The sequence below is a fragment of the Choloepus didactylus genome, chromosome 4 (assembly GCF_015220235.1).
Source record: "Choloepus didactylus isolate mChoDid1 chromosome 4, mChoDid1.pri, whole genome shotgun sequence".
NCBI lineage: Eukaryota > Metazoa > Chordata > Mammalia > Pilosa > Megalonychidae > Choloepus > Choloepus didactylus.
In genome coordinates, this window is record NC_051310.1 from 87,517,521 (window position 1) to 87,539,858 (window position 22,338).

Sequence of the window (22,338 nt, forward strand, 5' to 3'; positions counted from 1 at the left end):
TGATTTTCAGATCACATTGAAATCTATGCAGACTAACCTGAGATTTCAAATTTTCAGCGACTTTAGACAAGGCTGAAGTCATGTAGACATTCATTACCTAGATGCCCAACAAGTGAGATTCCAACACGTTTAGAGTGGCAAAACATGAAATTAGCTAAAATGTCTACCCAGCATGATAGAGAAAAAGTTTTCTGATATGTCAACTGATAAAAGGCAGGTTTACTTATCATAACGGTTTTCACTAAGTAAAAATATATACAAAGAAAAAAGTCTGGACTGAAGTAGACCTAAATATTGACAGTAATTAGGTATAGGTGCCTAGATTACAGATTACTTATATTAATTCTTAATATAATTTTGGTTTTCCTAATTTTACTAAAATGAGAATATATTATTTTAAAAAACTCAACCAATATCCTCCCAAATGAAGAAGCAAAGGCCGGATCTCAGAGAACAAACCCATGCATCATGTTGGGGCAATGGTCATATGCCATGGTGCCCGCAAATTAATACAAAGCAGTCGTTGGCTTCCTGGGGCAGTGCTAGCACTTGATGAACTTTGAGATGAGTTGCAGGAGGGAGTCTGCAGAAAAGAAGAGCCCTCCTGGTTTAATTCAGGACTGAGGAGGCTGTTATTCTCAGCTCTACCAGATAGGTCACATCCCAGGCTGAAAATCGAGGTCCAACCACACTTGTCAAGAAACCTGCTGATGTGTTTGAACAAGCCAGTCATTTCTCTGTGCCTCAGTTTCCACATGTGGAAATGGAGAGGGTATGACAATAAACATGAGCAGGACAGTATTTACTGAGCCCCACTAAGTATATGGTAACTAGTGCAGAGGGACAGGCATTTTACTGTGGAGGAAATAGGCTCAGGGCAGTTGGAACTGGGTCCAAGACCCTGGAGGCACATCCACGGAGGGGCCAGAATTTCCATCTCAAGACTGGTCGGACTCCAAAGCCCATGCTAGGGGTTCTCGTCCAAGGTTACCTAGGTGGCGAGCCCGGCAGTGATTCCATGCACCACGGGGCATGAATTATGAGTGACTGAAAATGAATGAAAAACACCAAGCAATATGGAAATACCAGATAAGAGCCATAGGCATGTTCCCTAGCTCGTTGCTAAAAACACACTGGAAATGGCATGTGACTGGGCAGCTGGGGAGAAGGAATGGAATATGGCCAAAACAAATCGACCAGTTTTACAGTGTCATTTATTTTAGAAACAGAAAATTAATGAGGGAAACTTAGATATCAATGAAGTTGCAAGAATATAATGAGCTAGGCTTGCTCCCAGGAGGAATATCTTTTTAATTATTTTTTCAGATGAACTGCAGTCGGGGTATTTGATTCATACCCAACCCACACTCTTTGGAGAGTTAAAACACATTTTACCCAATGTCAAGTTAAAAAAAAAGAAAAAAAACTCATCAGAAGCAAAATAATTCATTGCTCCCAGTGCTCTGAAGAGAAATTTGGTTCTCTTTGGTTGCTGGCTGGTGCTATTGTGACCTTTGACCTAAACAAACACTTGGCAGATGAAATCTGAGAATAATTCTCTTTGCATCATTAACTGGAACATGGAGGGCTCCACTGGGTTTCAGTATCAGTAATAAACAAAGGAAACATGACACATTCCTGTCTAAAACATGTGCTGCCGACTTGCAGCAACTGCTCTGTGCATTTGGCCAAGCTGCAAGGACCCCGTTGTCCCTGATGACACAGAAGGCCTGCGCAGGAAGACGTCCTCAAAGAATGGCTTTCCCCTAGCCACTTCCCCTTCTCCCCATTTGCAGGAGTAATGGCAGGCCTTCTTCCCTGTCTCGGTGTCTCCCTCTATGTGTCTTTCTGTGTGTGTCTCTGTCTGGGTATATGGGTATCTCTCTCTCATTCTCCTTCTCTGAGTATGCGTGTCTCTGTGTGCAGGTCTGTGTGTGTGTTTGTGTGTGTATCTGTGTATATGTTAGAGTTGCAGGTACATGTATGTCTGCCAAACCCACTTGCAGGACTCAAAATTAGCTGGACTGACTCCCAATCTGCATTTTTAAAACTGGATCCTCCACATGTGATATGATGCACAGAACTACACACACACACACACACACACACACACACACATGTAAAACTGGTGAATTGTGAATAAGCTCTGTGGAGGGTACCAATGTTAATTTCCTGGTTTTGATACTGTACTATAGTTAGGCAAGATGTTTCCCTTGTGGCAAACTGAATGAAGGGTACGTAGGACTTCCTGTATTTTGCATCATCTTGTGCCTCTATAATTATCCCAAAATAAAAAGCTAAAACAAAACTAATTTTCCTCAGGGACCTTGAAAAACAAAACATGGTAATGTAGCTCCTTATGAAAGTTAGGACAAAAGAGGCAAGAGTCAGCACCGACCCCCCTGGGACCCACACATGCCCAGCCCCTGACAACCCTCACTAAAAGGGAAACAAGAGCTGAAGTACAGTGGGAAACCCATCAAGTATGGGACAAAAGTCTAGCACAGAAGAGCCAAGCTCTACGCATCCCCTCCCTACCCACGAGGCTGATGAGCTGCTACCTGGGGAGCTGCCAACATATGGATGAGGGGTCAGAATTTTTCAGGGTAGTTCCAGAGGGTCGAACCAGAACTAAGGTGTGGAATGTTGTAAGGAGACAGATTTCAGTGTAAGGACAACTTCCTAATGTCCATCATCATTCAAAAATGGAAGAAACAGCCCTTCAAGGGTGTGGGGTCTGCACACTAGAGAGGGTTAAGGAAGAGTGGAATAAACCAGCTGAGCCCACCCAGAAAGGAACCTCAATTCTAGCCTGCACCCATCTCTACCCAAGCACCATGAAACGGGAACAGCTTCTTGCCAGAGCCCTGAGCTGAACTGCTGGCGGGGACCCTCCTCTCTCTCTCCTTCCTACTTCCAACTCACCACCCTGGCTTAGATACTTGCTTTCCACTTACAGCATCACCCCTCCCTTGAGATTTGAAGCACTTTTACTCTCTTCCTACTTTCCCAGTGCCTAAGATTTTCCAAAGGCTCCAGGCTGCCTGTGTAATGTCTCTGACTAGCATGTGACCCCCAGGATCATCTATAAGCCCTCTACCTCCCCCCATCCCAGCCTTGTGAGCAGATCCCAGACATACCTGGAACAAGTTTCGCTCTGAGTCAGACAGACCTGGGTTTGAGCCCAACCCCATCCGGCCAAATGATCCTGGACAAGTTAACCCCTCGAAATCACAGTTTTACCTGTCTGCTTTGTTTATAACAGAAAAAATTAAAAACCCTATATCCAACAATAAAGGGCATCAAATATTATAGTATATATCCATAAGAAAATATTATGTACTACGTACACAGTAATAATTGCATCACAGAAGAATATTCAATGACATGGGGAAATGCTCATGAAGTATTTAGAGAAAAAAGACCTTACAAGACATTGTTTATTATAAACACATTTTGGAGAAAAGCGTATCAATGCAGAGAAAAAGGCTGGAATTATATACACCAGAAGGTCAAGAGCAACTATCCTCTAATTATTCTTTTCCTATGCTTCCAAAACTGTTGACAGTGAAAAACTTTTTATCTCCAAAAAAGCAAAGATTTTATTTTAAAATCTTTACCACTCTCTTCATCTTTTTCCTCCTCCTCTTCCTCAACTGACGTAGCAATACCTGAACACAGTGAGTCCATTCAATCATTCTACCTCTACTTTCATAAAAAGCAAATATGACCCGCCATGATTGGGGCTTGGAGAAACAGGACAGCTAAGGAGGCTAACGTAAGGTCACAACACGGAGCCAACAGCATGCCTGGACCAAGACATGCCCCCAAATCAAAGGGCTTCCACTGCCACCCTGCCCGTGCAGGCCCTTCAGGAGGAAAGGCGCCATGTGCCATGAGGCTCAGCTCCACACTGTGGGGCAGCCTGCCAGCAGGGCCACGTCCCATTCATGAGGTTTTGTTCCCCGGTAATGAGTTTCCTCGGCTCCCCTCCCCATGCTGGAAAGGAGTGGCTGCAGAACAGTGACAGCCAGGGAAGCCCCTTGTGAATGGCCCATAGAGGAATCCAGGAGTTTGGCAGCAGCCTGGCCACAAGAGGCCAAAACAAATAGCCACTTCAGCGGACAAACTCAGCTTGACTCAAGTCAGAATGCTTCACTTTCCCCCCAGCTGTGTTGGGGTCTCTGACCCAGTCGCAGACGTGGAGGTGGCACCTGCAGCACTGCACGTGATATCCCCTTCCCTCCTCCTACCTAAATGAAAGGATCCACTGGCAAGTGAGCCTGTGATTTACAGGCACAATACTCACAACCCCTGCCATTGCCAATCCACACCCCCATTTTAGGCTTATGACCAGAAGGGATGGTGTGAGCCTCCCTAGACCAGCTTTGGAATTCCACTTTGATGAGCATGTGATACCAGCCATGGTCCCTCGGCACCGGCATCACCCCGAGCCGCCAGGGCCAGGCCCTTTGAACTTTCCTTCTCTCTGGAAGGAATAGAGGCCATAAATTCATACTGATCCCACGGGGGCACCCGCAAATACTTCCTGAAGCAAAGTTAAGTGGCTCCAGGAACTAACACCCTATTATAGGAGATAAATGCTGAACTCTCGTTATGATCATAAACACTTTTTCATGACCTATAGGATAGAAGAATGGACCAGTTACGCACTCTGCATAGGCTATGGTCTTCTTAAATTGTTCCTGGAGAATTCAAACTGTGCATGGGAATAAAAGCCACCTGTTGTGGGCTGAGCTGTGCAGAAAGCTTGCTCTCTGCTGCTCCCTATAAACACAGATCCATGAAGCCAGTTCCAAGAGGCAGAGGTGGCACCGAGAGCCTCGGAGCAGCCGTCTCCAGAGCCATGTGGGAATTTGGCCAAATGGACCAGAACTGCCAAGACTTCCAGGCATCATGCAAACAGGCACTGCCCCAAGCTCTCTCGCCAGTTTCCTTACCATCATAGTGGAAAACAAGGTATCTAAGCAGAAATTTGCAAACACTTTCTTCCTACCTAAGGCTAACTGCCAATTCCACAGATGAGGCATCCCAATTCAAGACAAACCTTTGCCTCAAATGGTCAGCCCCACTGCCAATGCCTCCAACTCCCACCCATGAATCCAAAATGCCTCCTCATCCTCCAGCTTTGTGCAAACCAGGCCCCATCAGGTGGGAGGACATTCTGCAGCCCAGCTCATCAGGGGAGACTTTGGAAAGGGATTCTGAACCTGCTGCTCAAGACAGGGAGCCCTAGGCAGAGGTGATTTAGCACTGGAATGACTTCCGGGGGGATTTCAGGGAGAAATTATTCAAGTTTATTGTATCATCAGAGCCACGAATTCAGCTTTTCACACCCCATTTCCTTCCCTGTGCTCTGATGTGATGACCATGTTGTTTACTATCATCAGAAAACGTCTCTCCCAGGGTTCTTGGGTTTTATCAGCCAAGTCAGGGACCCATGGTCCATCAAGCCCTTGGGAGACGTTTCTGTTGCATGCTAGAACCCATGTCCTGTACTTCAGCTGACTCACATGCAATGGCTTTCCCTCGAGCTTTGAAAGCAACAGAATGTCAATAATTTCCTTATACCCACTCCTCCTCTCACCCCTCCTCTCCAGACACAATAATGGGAGCCCTGAATCACGTGGGGGAAAAGACCAGTCATCTACGGCCTGAGCCATCTTCCCTTCTGCGTTGCATTCTATACAAAGGACGTAACCAGGCTCACAGGTCACCATCCCGGATGACACATCCTTTCCCACCCAGAGCCTGGTTCACAGAGGGCTGAAACATATGTCCGCAACAGATTTTGTTCAACAACAGCATGAAAGTCCAGAGTTGGACAGACAGTCACAAAGGAAATTCAGTATTCAGGTGTTTAACCTTTCAAAACCTTCCCATCCCAAAAAAATTAGGCAGCAGATGGTGGGAATTTGGCAGATAGGAAGCTTTACATCAAATTCTTTTTAAATTCTGTTTTAACCTAAACCTCTCTATCATAATTAACTTTACACCCTAAGGCACACTGCTTTCAGAAGGCCCAGCACAAAGCTCCCCCAGGTAGAGGTAACTTTTTTCAAAGCTGAGCACTGGGTGACTAGGGAGGTGTCAAAACAATCCAACAGCTTGTGGGAGGCAAAATTACGTTTGGAAAACAGGGGCTGGTGCTCTGCAGGCCAGCTCGTCCCCTACAAATGACCGTCCAACAGTCCCCACAAGCAGAGACTGAAGCTGCGTTTTGTTGCATGTGCAACTTGTCACTTAGGAGGCAAGTGGCCTCTGTCCTTCCAGGATAAAATATCAGAAATGGTTACAGCACCAAATAATTTGTAAAATCACACTCATATCTTTTTTTCTGCCTAAATATTCAGTTTCAAGGCCATAAAAAAACATTACCAGAAGTCACCAACTTTCAGTGGTACCAAACGCTGAGAAATGCCATCACCCAGGCCTCTCACCTTCCGCTTCTGTACAATGACCAGGAGAACATTTTGATTATTAAAAATTGGGGTTTCCAAAGCGGAACTCCAAGTGTATCTTGATTGTCAATGCCAAATGACCCAAACCTCCATGTACACACACACATACACATACACACACACACACACACACACAGCAGATAAACATACAATTCCTCTTGACCATGTCCCTCCACTCCAAGCTTGTAAATCCTCTGGCACCCTGGATCTCAAATTTTGCTGCCTATTAGAATCACCTGGGGAGCTGTTAAAAAGCTCCATGACCCGGGGTCACATCCCCGACAATGACACCAGAATGTTCCCAGTCCAGAACCCGGGTACCAGTAAATTTCCGAATCCAGGAGACCTGCAGCCGAGTCTGAGAACCAGGACTCTGGTGAAATGAAAGTTCCCAGGCGCACCTGCCCCTCCTCAACACACCTGGTCACAACCCACAACACGCACCCACACAGGACCCAGGCAGTACCCTCCCCCGAGCCTGCACCGAGACCGCGCCTACCTATGTAGAGCGAGGAGTCCTTCCTCCGCACGTGGTCGTCGATGTAGGAGACCCCCAGGGGCTGCACAGGGGTAGCACCGATGCCCAGGAGCACCTGGGCCCCAATGAGCAGCAAGTACATCATGTTGGTGGCCGTCCGGTTGCGGCAGATGAGATCGGGGTCCGGCCCCTCGTCGCCGCCCGAGCCGTTGGCGGCACACACGTCGCGGCCCTCGGCCGCCCACCGGATCTCGCCCGCCTCGTACTTGTACTGGTGGGTGAGGAACTCGGGCAGCGCGGACAGCAGCGCGCCCAGCGCCATGACGATGCCGCCGCAGCCGATGAGGCGCGGCCGGTGCCCGCGCGCCCCAAAGTAGCTCACGAAGAGGATGAGCGCCAGGTTGCCGATCTCAAAGCTGCTGGCGATCACGCCCACGTCGGCGCTCTGCAGGTTGAACCTCCGCTCCAGCGTGGTCAGGACGCTGACCTGGGGGGAGCAAAGCAAAATGGCAAAGCAAATTCAGGTCGACATGGAGGAAGGCTCCTTTCTGCCTCACAGAGCAGCCGGCCGTTCCCTGACCCACCACCCACATTTTTACAAGATGCAAGGAGGAACTTGGGCAACCGCCATGAGATACCACTTCACAGCCACTAAAGGCTATTATTTTTAAAAGGCTGTTGGCCAGGATGTGGAGAAATTGGAACTCTCCCACATGGCTGGCGGAAATGTAAAATGGGTCAGCCCCTGTGGAAAAGTGTTTGGTGGTTTCTCAAAAAGTTAAACATAGAGCTACCATTTGACCCGGCAATGCCCGTCCTAAGTCTACACCCAAAAGAACTAAAAGTAGGGACATGAACATGCATTTCTAAAACAATTTTTACGGCAGCATTATTCAAAATAGCCAAATGGTGGAAGAAACCCAAGTGTCCACTGACAGATGAATGGATAAATGAAATGTGTATATTCACAAAACAGAATATTACTCTTAAAAAGGAATGAGGTTCTGATACATGTCACTACATGGATGAACCTCGAAGACGTCATGGTGTGTGAAATAAGCGAGACACAAAAGAACAAATATTGTATGAAATAGCTGAAATAGCTAGAGAATGCAAATTCATAGAGAAAGTAGATTAGAGATTACCAGGGGCTGGGGAGAAGGGGCAGTGGAGAATTACTGCTCAATGGACACAGAGTTTCTATTTTAGGTGATGAAAAAGTTTTAGTAATGGAAGGTGGTGCTGACAGCACAACGTTGTAAATGTAATTAATGCCACTGAATGGTACACTTAAAAACGGTTTAAATGGCAAAATTTATGTTTATAATATATAGTACCACAAAAAAGACCTTTGTGCAAATTGATTTAAATCCAAAGAATCAGGTACTTATTTAGTATTATAACCCTATTTCAACTGTTAAAGAATTAACTTTCCTCATACCAAAGGAGTTTTTCTTGGCATGTTTCCATCCTTCAGGAAGTACTATTTCCCCCTCCCCTCACACTACCCCCATTTAGGGCACATGAAGTTGTGTAGAAGTCCTGAAATCCATAGCTTTCACACACCCTCAACTATATCCTTTTTATAAAGTCCAGGCTGGAAGGCCATGGGAGCCAGGGGTTTTTTAATCAGGAGGTTAGTAAAGTATACTTAAAGAAAGTAAATAAACAGAAACAAAACAAAACTCTGAGTGGCAAAATGGACAAGCCAGATTAGCTCATTAGGCTGACTTAGTTGCTCTCTTCCCTTCCTTTTGGAAAATTTTAAACAATGTAGGTTTCCCTAGAGGCCCTCAGGCTAATAATTCCCTGAGTATTCTATGCACTATTGCCCTGCCAAAGCCTCTTGGATGGAATATTTTTATGATTTTTCTCCATCACTTTATCCTTGTCTGCCCTCCAATTGTTTAAGAAATATTTATTTGCTATTTGCCTGGCAATGTCCCAGACAAAAAATATACAAAATGAGGAAGAGGATCAACACCTGCCTTCTACATGCTAGCTCTAGCAGGGAAGGTAGACATGTTACCCTACTATAAGGCAAAAAGACATTATACTATGTTCAATACGCAAACCTCACACTTAGGGGGCCAAGAAGAGGGTACATTGGGAGAAGGTGAGAATGGCTTCCGATTCCTGCTGTTTACAGTTTCTCTGCACTGTGCTATGAGCAAGGCAAGAGTCCTTGTCATGGGACATCTGACAGCCAAACGAGACCGAAACCTGGGCAGGGAAGGGTACTCCAGGCCAAGGGAACAGCATGAGCAAAAGTCGGGTGGTATGATTTCATGATGGAATAGAAAATATCTAGAGAGGCAGGTTGGGGACAGATTATCAGGAGCAACAAAGGCGACCTTAAGAAATTCAGACAATCCAGCACAGTATAGTGGAAAGAACACAGATCATGGAGTGAGGACAACCTGCTTTGGATGCCTGCTATGATTTCCTGAATTAGCTGTGTGTCCTCACAGTCAAGTTATTTAACCTCTCCAACCCTCGATTTCTCTGAAATAGGAATAATAACACCTATCTGGCAGGATGGAAGTGGAGATTAGACATAACGTATGGAAAGTCCTTTGGCACAGAGCTGCCTTTCTATAAACGGCAGGAGAGCAGCATAGTGAGAGGCAGTGTAGCAGAGGGAGACACAAGGGCTCCATGCAATCTGGGGTAAGTCACTCATTGCTTTACCTTTCCCATCTGTAAAATGGGAATAAGAGTACTGCCTAGAGGGCTGGTTCCAGGAGTAAAGGACAGGTATGAGCAGATGACAGGTAGGGTTACCATAACCATTACCATCATCATTCCATCATTACCAGAGGCATCAGGGAACATGGAAAGCTTTAAAAGCATAGGAGTGACACCAGGTATGGCGGGAGGGTAGCAAATGGCTGGTGGGAGAGGGAAGAAAAGGAGCCAGCAGAGAAAAGAGCTGGCAGGTAATTATCAAGAGAAGGGGGGAAGATGGCGGACTGGTGAGCTGTATGTTTTAGTTACTCCTCCAGGAAAGTAGGTAGAAAGCCAGGAACTGCGTGGACTGGACACCACAGAGCAATCTGACTTTGGGCATACTTCATGCAACACTCATGAAAACGTGGAACTGCTGAGATCAGCGAAATCTGTAAGTTTTTGCGGCCAGGGGACCCGCGCCCCTCCCTGCCAGGCTCAGTCCCGGGGGAGGAGGGGCTGTCAGCTCCGGGAAGGAGAAGGGAGAACTGCAGTGGCAGCCCTTATCGGAAACTCATTCTACTGATCCAAACTCCAACCATAGATAGACTGAGACCAGACACCAGAGAATCTGAGAGCAGCCAGCCCAGCAGAGAGGAGACAGGCATGGAAAAAAAACAACACGAAAAACTCCAAAATAAAAGCGGAGGATTTTTGGAGTTCTGGTGAACATAGAAAGGGGAAGGGCAGAGCTCAGGCCCTGAGGCGCATATGCAAATTCCGAAGAAAAGCTGATCTCTCTGCCCTGTGGACCTTTCCTTAATGGCCCTGGTTGCTTTGTCTCTTAGCATTTCAATAACCCATTAGATCTCCGAGGAAGGCCCTTTTTTTTTTTTTAATCCTTTTTTCTTTTTCTAAAACAATTACTCTAAGAAGCCCAATACAGAAAGCTTCAAAGACTTCCAATTTGGGCAGGTCAAGTCAAGAGCAGAACTAGGAGAGCTCTGAGACAAAACGCAATAATCCAGTGGCTGAGAAAATTCACTAAACACCACAACTTCCCAAGAAAAGGGGGGTGTCCGCTCACAGCCATCATCCTGGTGGACAGGAAACACTCCTGCCCATCGCCAGCCCCATAGCCCAGAGCTGCCCCACACAACCCAGTGTGACGGAAGTGCTTCAAATAACAGGCACACACCACAAAACTGGGCATGGACATTAGCCTTCCCTGCAACCTCAGCTGATTGTCCCAGAGTTGGGAAGGTGGAGCAGTATGAATTAACAAAGCCCCATTCAGGCATCATTTCAGCAGACTGGGAGCCTCCCTACACAGCCCAGCAGCCCAGAACCGCCCTGGGGAGACGGCACTCACCTGTGACATAGCACAGTCATCCCTCAACAGAGGACCCGGGGTGCACGGCCTGGAAGAGGGGCCCACTTGCAAGTCTCAGGAGCCATACGCCAATACCAAGGACTTGTGGGTCAGTGGCAGAGACAAACTGTGGCAGGACTGAACTGAAGGATTAGACTATTGCAGCAGCTTTAAAACTCTAGGATCACCAGGGAGATTTGATTGTTAGGGCCACCCCCCCCTCCCTGACTGCCCAGAAACACGCCCCATATACAGGGCAGGCAACACCAACTACACACGCAAGCTTGGTACACCAATTGGACCCCACAAGACTCACTCCCCCACTCACCAAAAAGGCTAAGCAGGGGAGAACTGGCTTGTGGAGAACAGGTGGCTCGTGGACGCCACCTGCTGGTTAGTTAGAGAAAGTGTACCCCACGAAGCTGTAGATCTGATAAATTAGAGATAAGGACTTCAATTGGTCTACAAATCCTAAAAGAACCCTATCAAGTTCAGCAAATGCCACGAGGCCAAAAACAACAGAAAATTATAAAGCATATGAAAAAACCAGATGATATGGATAACCCAAGCCCAAGCACCCAAATCAAAAGATCAGAAGAGACACAGCACCTAGAGCAGCTACTCAAAGAACTAAAGATGAACAATGAGACCATACTACGGGATACGAAGGAAATCAAGAAGACCCTAGAAGAGCATAAAGAAGACATTGCAAGACTAAATAAAAAAATGGATGATCTTATGGAAATTAAAGAAACTGTTGACCAAATTAAAAAGATCCTGGACACTCATAGTACAAGACTAGAGGAAGCTGAACAACGAATCAGTGACCTGGAAGATGACAGAATGGAAAATGAAACCATAAAAGAAAGAATGGGGAAAAAAACTGAAAAAATCGAAATGGACCTCAGGGATATGATAGATAATATGAAACGTCCGAATATAAGACTCATTGGTGTCCCAGAAGGGGAAGAAAAGGGTAAATGTCTAGGAAGAGTATTCAAAGAAATTGTTGGGGAGAACTTCCCAAATCTTCTAAACAACATAAATACACAAATCATAAATGCTCAGCAAACTCCAAATAGAATAAATCCAAATAAACCCACTCCGAGACATATACTGATCACACTGTCAAACACAGAAGAGAAGGAGCAAGTTCTGAAAGCAGCAAGAGAAAAGCAATCCACCACATACAAAAGAAACAGCATAAGACTAAGTAGTGACTACTCAGCAGCCACCATGGAGGCGAGAAGGCAGTGGCACGATATATTTAAAATTCTGAGTGAGAAAAATTTCCAACCAAGAATACTTTATCCAGCAAAGCTCTCCTTCAAATTTGAGGGAGAGCTTAAATTTTTCACAGAGAAACAAATGCTGAGAGAATTTGCTAACAAGAGACCTGCCCTACTGGAGATACTAAAGGGAGCCCTACAAACAGAGACACAAAGAAAGGACAGAGAGACTTGGAGAAAGGTTCAGTACTAAAGAGATTCGGTATGGGGAAAATAAAGGATATTAATAGACAGAGGGGAAAAATATGACAAACATAAAACAAAGGATAAGATGGCTGATTCAAGAAATGCCTTCACGGTTATAACGTTGAATGTAAATGGATTAAACTCCCCAATTAAAAGATACAGATTCGCAGAATGGATCAAAAAAAAATGAACCATCAATATGTTGCATACAAGAGACTCATCTTAGACACAGGGACACAAAGAAACTGAAAGTGAAAGGATGGAAAAAAATATTTCATGCAAGCTACAGCCAAAAGAAAGCAGGTGTAGCAATATTAATCTCAGATAAAATAGACTTCAAATGCAGGGATGTTTTGAGAGACAAAGAAGGCCACTACATACTAATAAAAGGGGCAAATCAGCAAGAAGAAATAACAATCATAAATGTCTATGCACCCAATCAAGGTGCCACAAAATACATGAGAGAAACACTGGCAAAACTAAAGGAAGCAATTGATGTTTCCACAATAATTGTGGGAGACTTCAACACATCACTCTCTCCTATAGATAGATCAACCAGACAGAAGACCAATAAGGAAATTGAAAACCTAAACTATCTGATAAATGAATTAGATTTAACAGACATATACAGGACATTACATCCCAAATCACCAGGATACACATACTTTTCTAGTGCTCAAGGAACTTTCTCCAGAATAGATCATATGCTGGGACATAAAACAAGCCTCAATAAATTTAAAAAGATTGAAATTATTCAAAGCACATTCTCTGACCACAATGGAATACAATTAGAAGTCAATAACCATCAGAGACTTAGAAAATTCACAAATACCTGGAGGTTAAACAACACACTCCTCAACAATCAGTGGGTTAAAGAAGAAATAGCAAGAGAAATTGCTAAATATATAGAGACGAATGAAAATGAGAACACAACATACCAAAACCTATGGGATGCAGCAAAAGCAGTGCTAAGGGGGAAATTTATAGCACTAAATGCATATATTAAAAAGGAAGAAAGAGCCAAAATCAAAGAACTAATGGATCAGCTGAAGAAGCTAGAAAATGAACAGCAAACCAATCCTAAACCAACTAGAAGAAAAGAAATAACAAGGATTAAAGCAGAAATAAATGACATAGAGAACAAAAAAACAATAGAGAGGATAAATATCACCAAAAGTTGGTTCTTTGAGAAGATCAACAAGATTGACAAGCCCCTAGCTAGACTGACAAAATCAAAAAGAGAGAAGACCCATATAAACAAAATAATGAATGAAAAAGGTGACATAACTGCAGATCCTGAAGAAATTAAAAAAATTATAAGAGGATATTATGAACAACTGTATAGCAACAAACTGGATAATGTAGAAGAAATGGACAATTTCCTGGAAACATATGAACAACCTAGACTGACCAGAGAAGAAATAGAAGACCTCAACCAACCCATCACAAGCAAAGAGATCCAATCAGTCATCAAAAATCTTCCCACAAATAAATGCCCAGGGCCAGATGGCTTCACAGGGGAATTCTACCAAACTTTCCAGAAAGAACTGACACCAATCTTACTCAAACTCTTTCAAAACATTGAAGAAAATGGAACACTACCTAACTCATTTTATGAAGCTAACATCAATCTAATACCAAAACCAGGCAAAGATGCTACAAAAAAGGAAAACTACCGGCCAATCTCCCTAATGAATACAGATGCAAAAATCCTCAAAAAAATACTTGCAAATCGAATCCAAAGACACATTAAAAAAACCATACACCATGACCAAGTGGGGTTCATTCCAGGCATGCAAGGATGGTTCAACATAAGAAAATCAATCAATGTATTACAACACATTAACAAGTCAAAAGGGAAAAATCAATTGATCATCTCAATAGATGCTGAAAAAGCATTTGACAAAATCCAACATCCCTTTTTGATAAAAACACTTCAAAAGGCAGGAATTGAAGGAAACTTCCTCAACATGATAAAGAGCATATATGAAAAACCCACAGCCAGCATAGTACTCAATGGTGAGAGACTGAAAGCCTTCCATCTAAGATCAGGAACAAGACAAGGATGCCCGCTGTCACCACTGTTATTCAACATTGTGCTGGAAGTGCTAGCCAGGGCAATCCGGCAAGACAAAGAAATAAAAGGCATCCAAATTGGAAAAGAAGAAGTAAAACTGTCATTGTTTGCAGATGATATGATCTTATATCTAGAAAACCCTGAGAAATCGACGATACAGCTACTAGAGCTAATAAACAAATTTAGCAAAGTAGCGGGATACAAGGTTAATGCACATAAGTCAGTAATGTTTCTATATGCTAGAAAAGAACAAACTGAAGAGACACTCAAGAAAAAGATACCATTTTCAATAGCAACTAAAAAAATCAAGTACCTAGGAATAAACTTAACCAAAGATGTAAAAGACCTATACAAAGAAAACTACATAACTCTACTAAAAGAAATAGAAGGGGACCTTAAAAGATGGAAAAGTATTCCATGTTCATGGATAGGAAGACTAAATGTCATTAAGATGTCAATTCTACCCAAACTCATCTACAGATTCAATGCAATCCCAATCAAAATTCCAACAACCTACTTTGCAGACTTGGAAAAGCTAGTTGTCAAATTTATTTGGAAAGGGAAGATGCCTCGAATTGCTAAAGACACTCTCAAAAAGAAAAACGAAGTGGGAGGACTTACACTCCCTGACTTTGAAGCTTATTATAAAGCCACAGTTGCCAAAACAGCATGGTACTGGCACAAAGATAGACATATAGATCAATGGAATCGAACTGAGAATTCAGAGATAGACCCCCAGATCTATGGCCGACTGATCTTTGATAAGGCCCCCAAAGTCACTGAACTGAGTCATAATGGTCTTTTCAACAAATGGGGCTGGGAGAGTTGGATATCCATATCCAAAAGAATGAAAGAGGACCCCTACCTCACCCCCTACACAAAAATTAACTCAAAATGGACCAAAGATCTCAATATAAAAGAAAGTACCATAAAACTCCTAGAAGATAATGTAGGAAAACATCTTCAAGACCTTGTATTAGGCAGCCACTTCCTAGACTTTACACCCAAAGCACAAGCAACAAAAGAGAAAATAGATAAATGGGAACTCCTCAAGCTTAGAAGTTTCTGCACCTCAAAGGAATTTCTCAAAAAGGTAAAGCGGCAGACAACTCAATGGGAAAAAATTTTTGGAAACCATGTATCTGACAAAAGACTGATATCTTGCATATATAAAGAAATTCTACAACTCAATGACAATAGTACAGACAGCCCAATTATAAAATGGGCAAAAGGTATGAAAAGACAGTTCTCTGAAGAGGAAATACAAATGGCCAAGAAACACATGAAAAAATGTTCAGCTTCACTAGCTATTAGAGAGATGCAAATTAAGACCACAATGAGATACCATCTAACACCGGTTAGAATGGCTGCCATTAAACAAACAGGAAACTACAAATGCTGGAGGGGATGTGGAGAAATTGGAACTCTTATTCACTGTTGGTGGGACTGTATAATGGTTCAGCCACTCTGGAAGTCAGTCTGGCAGTTCCTTAGAAAACTAGATATAGAGTTACCATTCGATCCGGCGATTGCACTTCTCGGTATATACCCGGAAGATCGGAAAGCAGTGACACGAACAGATATCTGCACGCCAGTGTTCATAGCAGCATTATTCACAATTGCCAAGAGATGGAAACAACCCAAATGTCCTTCAACAGATGAGTGGATAAATAAAATGTGGTATATACACACGATGGAATACTACGCGGCACTAAGAAGGAACGATCTCGTGAAACATGACAATATGGATGAACCTTGAAGACATAATGCTGAGCGAAATAAGCCAGGCACAAAAACACAAATATTATATGCTACCACTAATGTGAACTTTGAAAAATGTAAAACAAATGGTTTATAATGTAGAATGTAGGGGAACTAGCAGTAGAGAGCAATTAAAGAAGGGGGAACAATAATCCAAGAAGAACAGATAAGCTATTTAACGTTCTGGGGATGCCCAGGAATGACTATGGTCTGTTAATTTCTGATGGATATAGTAGGAACAAGTTCACAGAAATGTTGCTATATTATGTAACTTTCTTGGGGTAAAGTAGGAACATGTTGGAAGTTAAGCAGTTATCTTAGGTTAGTTGTCTTTTTCTTACTCCCTTGTTATGGTCTCTTTGAAATGTTCTTTTATTGTATGTTTGTTTTCTTTTTAACTTTTTTTTCATACAGTTGATTTAAAAAAGAAGGGAAAGTTAAAAAAAAAAAAAAGAAAAACAAGGAAAAAAAAGATGTAGTGCCCCCTTGAGGAGCCTGTGGAGAATGCAGGGGTATTCGCCTACCCCACCTCCATGGTTGCTAACATGACCACAGACATAGGGGACTGGTGGTTGGATGGGTTGAGCCCTCTACCACAGGTTTTACCCTTGGGAAGACGGTTGCTGCAAAGGAGAGGCTAGGCCTCCCTATGGTTGTGCCTAAGAGCCTCCTTCCGAATGCCTCTTTGTTGCTCAGATGTGGCCCTGTCTCTCTGGCTAAGCCAACTTGAGAGGTGAAATCACTGCCCTCCCCCCTACGTGGGATCAGACACCCAGGGGAGTGAATCTCCCTGGCAACGTGGAATATGACTCCCGGCGAGGAATGTAGACCCGGCATCGTGGGACGGAGAACATCTTCTTTACCAAAAGGGGGATGTGAGAGGAAATGAAATAAGCTTCAGTGGCAGAGAGATTCCAAAAGGAGCCGAGAGGTCACTCTGGTGGGCACTCTTGCATACACTTTAGACAACCCTTTTTAGGTTCTAAAGAATTGGGGTAGCTGGTGGTGGATACCTGAAACTATCAAACTACAACCCAGAACCCATGAATCTCGAAGACAGTTGTATAAAAATGTAGCTTATGAGGGGTGACAATGGGATTGGGAAAGCCATAAGGACCACACTCCACTTTGTCTAGTTTATGGATGGATGAGTAGAAAAATAGGGGAAGGAAACAAACAGACAAAGGTACCCAGTGTTCTTTTTTACTTCAATTGCTCTTTTTCACTCTAATTATTATTCTTGTTATTTTTGTGTGTGTGCTAATGAAGGTGTCAGGGATTGATTTGGGTGATGAATGTACAACTATGTAATGGTACTGTAAACAATCGAAAGTACGATTTGTTTTGTATGACTGCGTGGTATGTGAATATATCTCAATAAAATGAAGATAAAAAAAATAAAAAAATAAAACACAGGAAAAAAAAAAAAAAAAAGAGAAGGGGGAAGAAAAAGGCCCAAGACAATCCAGTGGCAAGGCACCAGCCAGGAAGAGATACGAGAAACATTTTAGAGGCAGACTGAGATCTTAGGGATCCTGGGCTGGGTCTGCCATCAGGTGTGTGCCAGTAGGCAGGAGACATGGAGGAGTCACGTGGAGCTGGCCCTCCTCCAAATGCACGGGGGCTCTGCAGTGTCCACATGTCCTGTGCAGGCTGGGGAGGACCACCAACACCTCAATTCTACTGACCTTTATTATAACAACAGAGTAGCCAGGCGGTTCCTCTTAGCGCATTTTCAAACCCACATATTTAAACAGACTCCTTGGCCCAGAGATTCTCGATCCACTTGCACATTGGAAGCACTTGGGGAGCACTGCCACTTCAGACACTGGTTCCCATCCCAGAGTTTCTGACTTAATTGGTCTGGGGAGTGGCCTGCACCCTGAGAGTTTTTGAAGCTCCCCAGGGGACACTGAAGAGGGTGAGATGTACAGCTCTAAGACAAAGGCACATATTAACTGTTGAGGTTGCTCCCTCAGCACTGGCCCTGTGTTGAAGCCAGCAAAGCAGTGTTCTAGAACTGGCGCAAGCCCTGCCCATGCCAAATGACAGGACGCCTGTGGACAGCCCTCTCTCACTGGTGTTCCCTTTTCAGTTCTTTTCCCACCATGCTTCTAAGTCAAGGCCAGCTCCCGCCTCATTCAGACCTACTAAAGTGATGAGACTTATTTTTCAAACGCAAAGTATTTGGAGTCTTCAGGGAAAGAAGTTTAGAGATGCCTGCCCTCATTAGAATGGCTTTCAAATACTGCCAAAGAAGTTCTTGCCGAAAGGTCTGGGCAAGTAAAAACAATGTCTTCATTTACGCACTTCTTTCCTTCATAACACAAACAAACATGAGGGAACGAATGCTCTAACAAAGGTTTATGCTAGATAATGAGGTGTGGGAAACTAAAGGCAGGCCAGCTAACTGCTCAGGAGGTGAGGGGCTTTGTTGAGGGATTGGGGGGAGGGGGTTGCACCAAGGCCTTTCTGCTGAGTCATGAAAGACCCCAGGGCGAGACACGAAGAAGTAGGGCAGAGACGTGACTGGGTGGGTCACTGCAAGTCACTGTGAGCAGACTTGGGGGGTTCCAGCCCAGCAACCTCACCATGGGTAGGGAGGCAGGCAGGTAAGGGAGGAAATGAAAAGCAGAAACCATTTCTAATTCCTACCATGAAGGCTAACAACATAAATACCAGGCAGATGCATACATTCATGATGACAGATAAGGTAGGTGAGGATAGAGAAAGCTAGGGGCAAACCAAAACATAATCAGCTCTTCCAGTGAGAGAACGCCTGCGCCTGCAGGTCTTATCCTAGCTCAAACTTGCTCTTTTCAGAGCAACCCTCGGGGGCCATGGGAAGTAAAAGGATCTTTCTCTCCCCTCTTGACCTGTGGCCTCTCAGCCTTGGGGACACTCATTTGCTTGGCTGTATCAACAATTAAGCTACACAAACATGCTGGAAAGACACTTTGTGGATCAATTAGATCAGGAGCTAATGTCTTCATTCACTTAAAATTCAATTTTGAGAAGATGGACTAATTAAGTATACATGAGGCCATAAAACCCGCTTGTGGCCTTTATGTGGCAGTGAACAAGCCCACCATGAGGAAGCTGCGTGCTAAAGGGAATGGCTGTCTTTACTTAATGGGTAAGGGAACTGATGGAAATGGCTTGATAATTGGAGTCAAAGAAGCAGCAACTACAGAAGGAGAAGGGACAAGGATGAGACTTTACCCTGGGCCAAGTGATTCAACACAATCTGCCTGCATTTCAGTCTCCTGGGGCACCTATTAAAAGAATAGATCCCCAAACCCTGAGAAGAGGCCCGGAAGTCTGAGGCTTTAGAAAGCTCCCAGGCCAACCACTATCGGTGGTCCAGCACCCAGCCTCCCACTCATAGTTAACCTAGAGCCAAGGCCCTTAAATCTGAGGGGGCACCGGAATCACCTAGAAGGCGTCAGATTGCTGGGCCCCACCCCAGAGTTTCTGATTTGGTAGGGCTATGGTGGGGCCTGGGGATGTGCATTTCTAATAAGCTGGCAGGAGATGCTGGTGCCACTGGTCTGGGGGCCCTGCTTCGAGAATCACCACGGTACCAGACCACCTACCCCTCCACAAGCCTTTCCCATTGCAAAAGATTCAAGAACTGTTTTTAAAATTAGATACAAACTGAAAGCATCTCCTCCTCATTTCCATAGAGAGTGTCTCTATGACACTCTCTCCTCATTTGGACTAGCTGGGCTGCGTTTGGGGAGGCTTGCTCCTTAGGGTTCCCGAGTCATGCTAGGCTGACTGCAGCCACGGGGGACCCAGCCCAAAAGGGAGAACATTAGCCTATGTTGTCAGAAAAACCATCAAGTAGGGAGCACCAAAAGGCCACAGCCAGGTACAGCAAAGCCCTTTCTCACCTTCAAAAGCTGCCAGCCAGGAGCAAGCTTTCAGGAGCCCACTTAAAGCTTAAAGCTAAGGCCCAAAGATGCTCTCCCAAGCCTCTGGAGGTGAGTCCACTTTCCAAGCCAGAGATGAGTTTGGAATCACCTAGGCAGCTCCTGAAAGCACCCCACCCCTCTCCCACCAAGACTCGGATGAAGTAGGGATGAAGTAGGCATGAAGTGGGCCAGGGCAGCAGAGTTTTCAAGGGTCTCCCCATCAGTTGAATGCACAAGCAGGTAGGTGCACACCAGCCTGGTCACCTTGGGGCAGTTTGGAGTTCAAATCTGACTTTAATGAGCACTCGATCAAGTCAGTCTTTCTGAGCCTGTTTCCACATCTCTGAAGTGGGGTGAACAAGAACTTGCTTCTTCGAGACTCAGATGAGATACCACATCAGAGCAGCTGGCCCACAGTAGGGGCCCAGTAGAGTGTTAGCCTCATCAGTGGTATGCATGCTCTGTGTGAGTTCTACAGCTTCAAATTCAGTTCTGCACATACTGAGCACCTGCGCTATGCAAGGTGCAAGAGGTAGATGCCGCCCTGGAGCACACAGTTGGGGCAGGGGAGGGGGTTAGTAGAGAGAAACAATCAAAGAGCAGCACAGCCTACAGCCCAGGATAAAGTAAGATAAGAAACAGAGTAGCACCATAGTGGAAGAGGAAGAGAACATACCTTTGGCCAGGGCTCACGAAAGAATGTGTGCAGGGAAAACTCTCTGGGATGCAACAAGGATAAAGTGGATTTTAGGAGACTGGGGGAGTTGGGGAGCATCACAATATTGTAAGAGCAAAGAACAGTGGTGGGGCGGAGGCTTGGCAGAGGACTAGTTCAGATGAGCCCTGGGGGAAGTATTGTTTGGCTTCAGAGCCTTGTAAGGATTCATGAGAGATAAGATGACCTTGACATCAGGGTGAGAGTCTGTCATTGATTTGGAGGTCAACAGGGAGCCAAAGCAAGCTCTTGGGAAGGAGTCACCCTTTAGCAATAATGTCCTGGCAATGCTGCATAGCACGGAGTGAGGAGGGAGGGAGGAGAGACTGCAGAGGCAGCTATTTCAACAGTACTGGTGAGAAAGGAGGCCATGAGCAAGGAGTGCAGGCAGAAAGTGAAAGGACACATTGGGGAAGGACTCGGCAGAGGTAAAAGACAACAGAGCTGGCAGCTGACTGGAGGCAGGGGTTAAAGGAGGTGGAGCCAGAAGGGCTTTGGGAGAGTCTCTCCTGGAAGAGCCTGGAGCTCAGAGCCCTTGTGAAGGCTGGGAGAGCAGAATGCCCCATGAGGCTGTCAAGTGTCCAGCGGGGGCCTGGGAGTGCCAAGAATGACTGAACCAAGCAGACACCCCTGAGGGGACCTCAGGAAGGCTGCACCTTCAAACTGCACCCTCAGCAGCAAGGCCCTTGTCAGGGAGCGGGTGCTACCGATAGTCCAGGAAAGGTCAACCTCAGAGTAAGCTGTAGTCACACAAGGGACCCACAGTCTTCCTGCAGGGGATCCTAAATGGGGTCAGCACACTTCTTCTGTAAAGAACCAGACAGTCAGTATTTTAGGCTTCCAGGCCTTAGGGTCTCTGTCTCAACTACTCAACCCTATTGTCATAGCACAAAAGTGGCATCCATTCACAATATGTAAACCAATGGACTCAGCTATGTTCTAATAAAACTTTATTTATAAAAATAGGAGATGGGAGGAGGAACCTAAGAGGGCGACTAGGTGAGACAGAGAAAAAAACACCTCTGTGGAAAACACCAGATAAAAAACCAGAAAGAACCCAGAACACCACTTCCAAATTAGCACCAGCCGGACAAGTTCTGCTAAGGCCACAGAGAACGTGCGTGCGTTTGGTGAAACCAGGAGTCTGCATGCTGAAACAAGTGAGTGAGTAGGCTGATCCATCGGCCACACTGCAGTGGGGGAAGATGCTGGGCTGGCGTTTTTTTGTGTGTGTTTTTTTTTTTTAAAAGAGAGAAGCCCGGGAACAGCTGCAGATAAGATGGAAGCGGTCTGGACTAACCCCTTGGTGTCTGGGGTGGAGGATACCCCTTCCCACACCCACTGCAGATTGTCTCAGGTCCAAGGAAACAAAGGGGAGAAACCCAGCCTCGCGG

General features: G+C 45.0%; 1 protein-coding gene across 2 annotated transcripts in view; it reads right to left on the minus strand.

Annotated features, from left to right (window-relative positions):
* Positions 1–22,338, minus strand: part of SLCO3A1 (solute carrier organic anion transporter family member 3A1) — a 296,702-nt gene that overhangs the window by 211,485 nt on the left and 62,879 nt on the right. For both annotated transcript variants that reach the window (XM_037832968.1, XM_037832967.1), the window contains exon 2: positions 6,982–7,447. In XM_037832968.1, the coding sequence (XP_037688896.1) occupies positions 6,982–7,447 (466 nt within the window). The remainder of the gene's footprint in view (positions 1–6,981; positions 7,448–22,338) is intronic.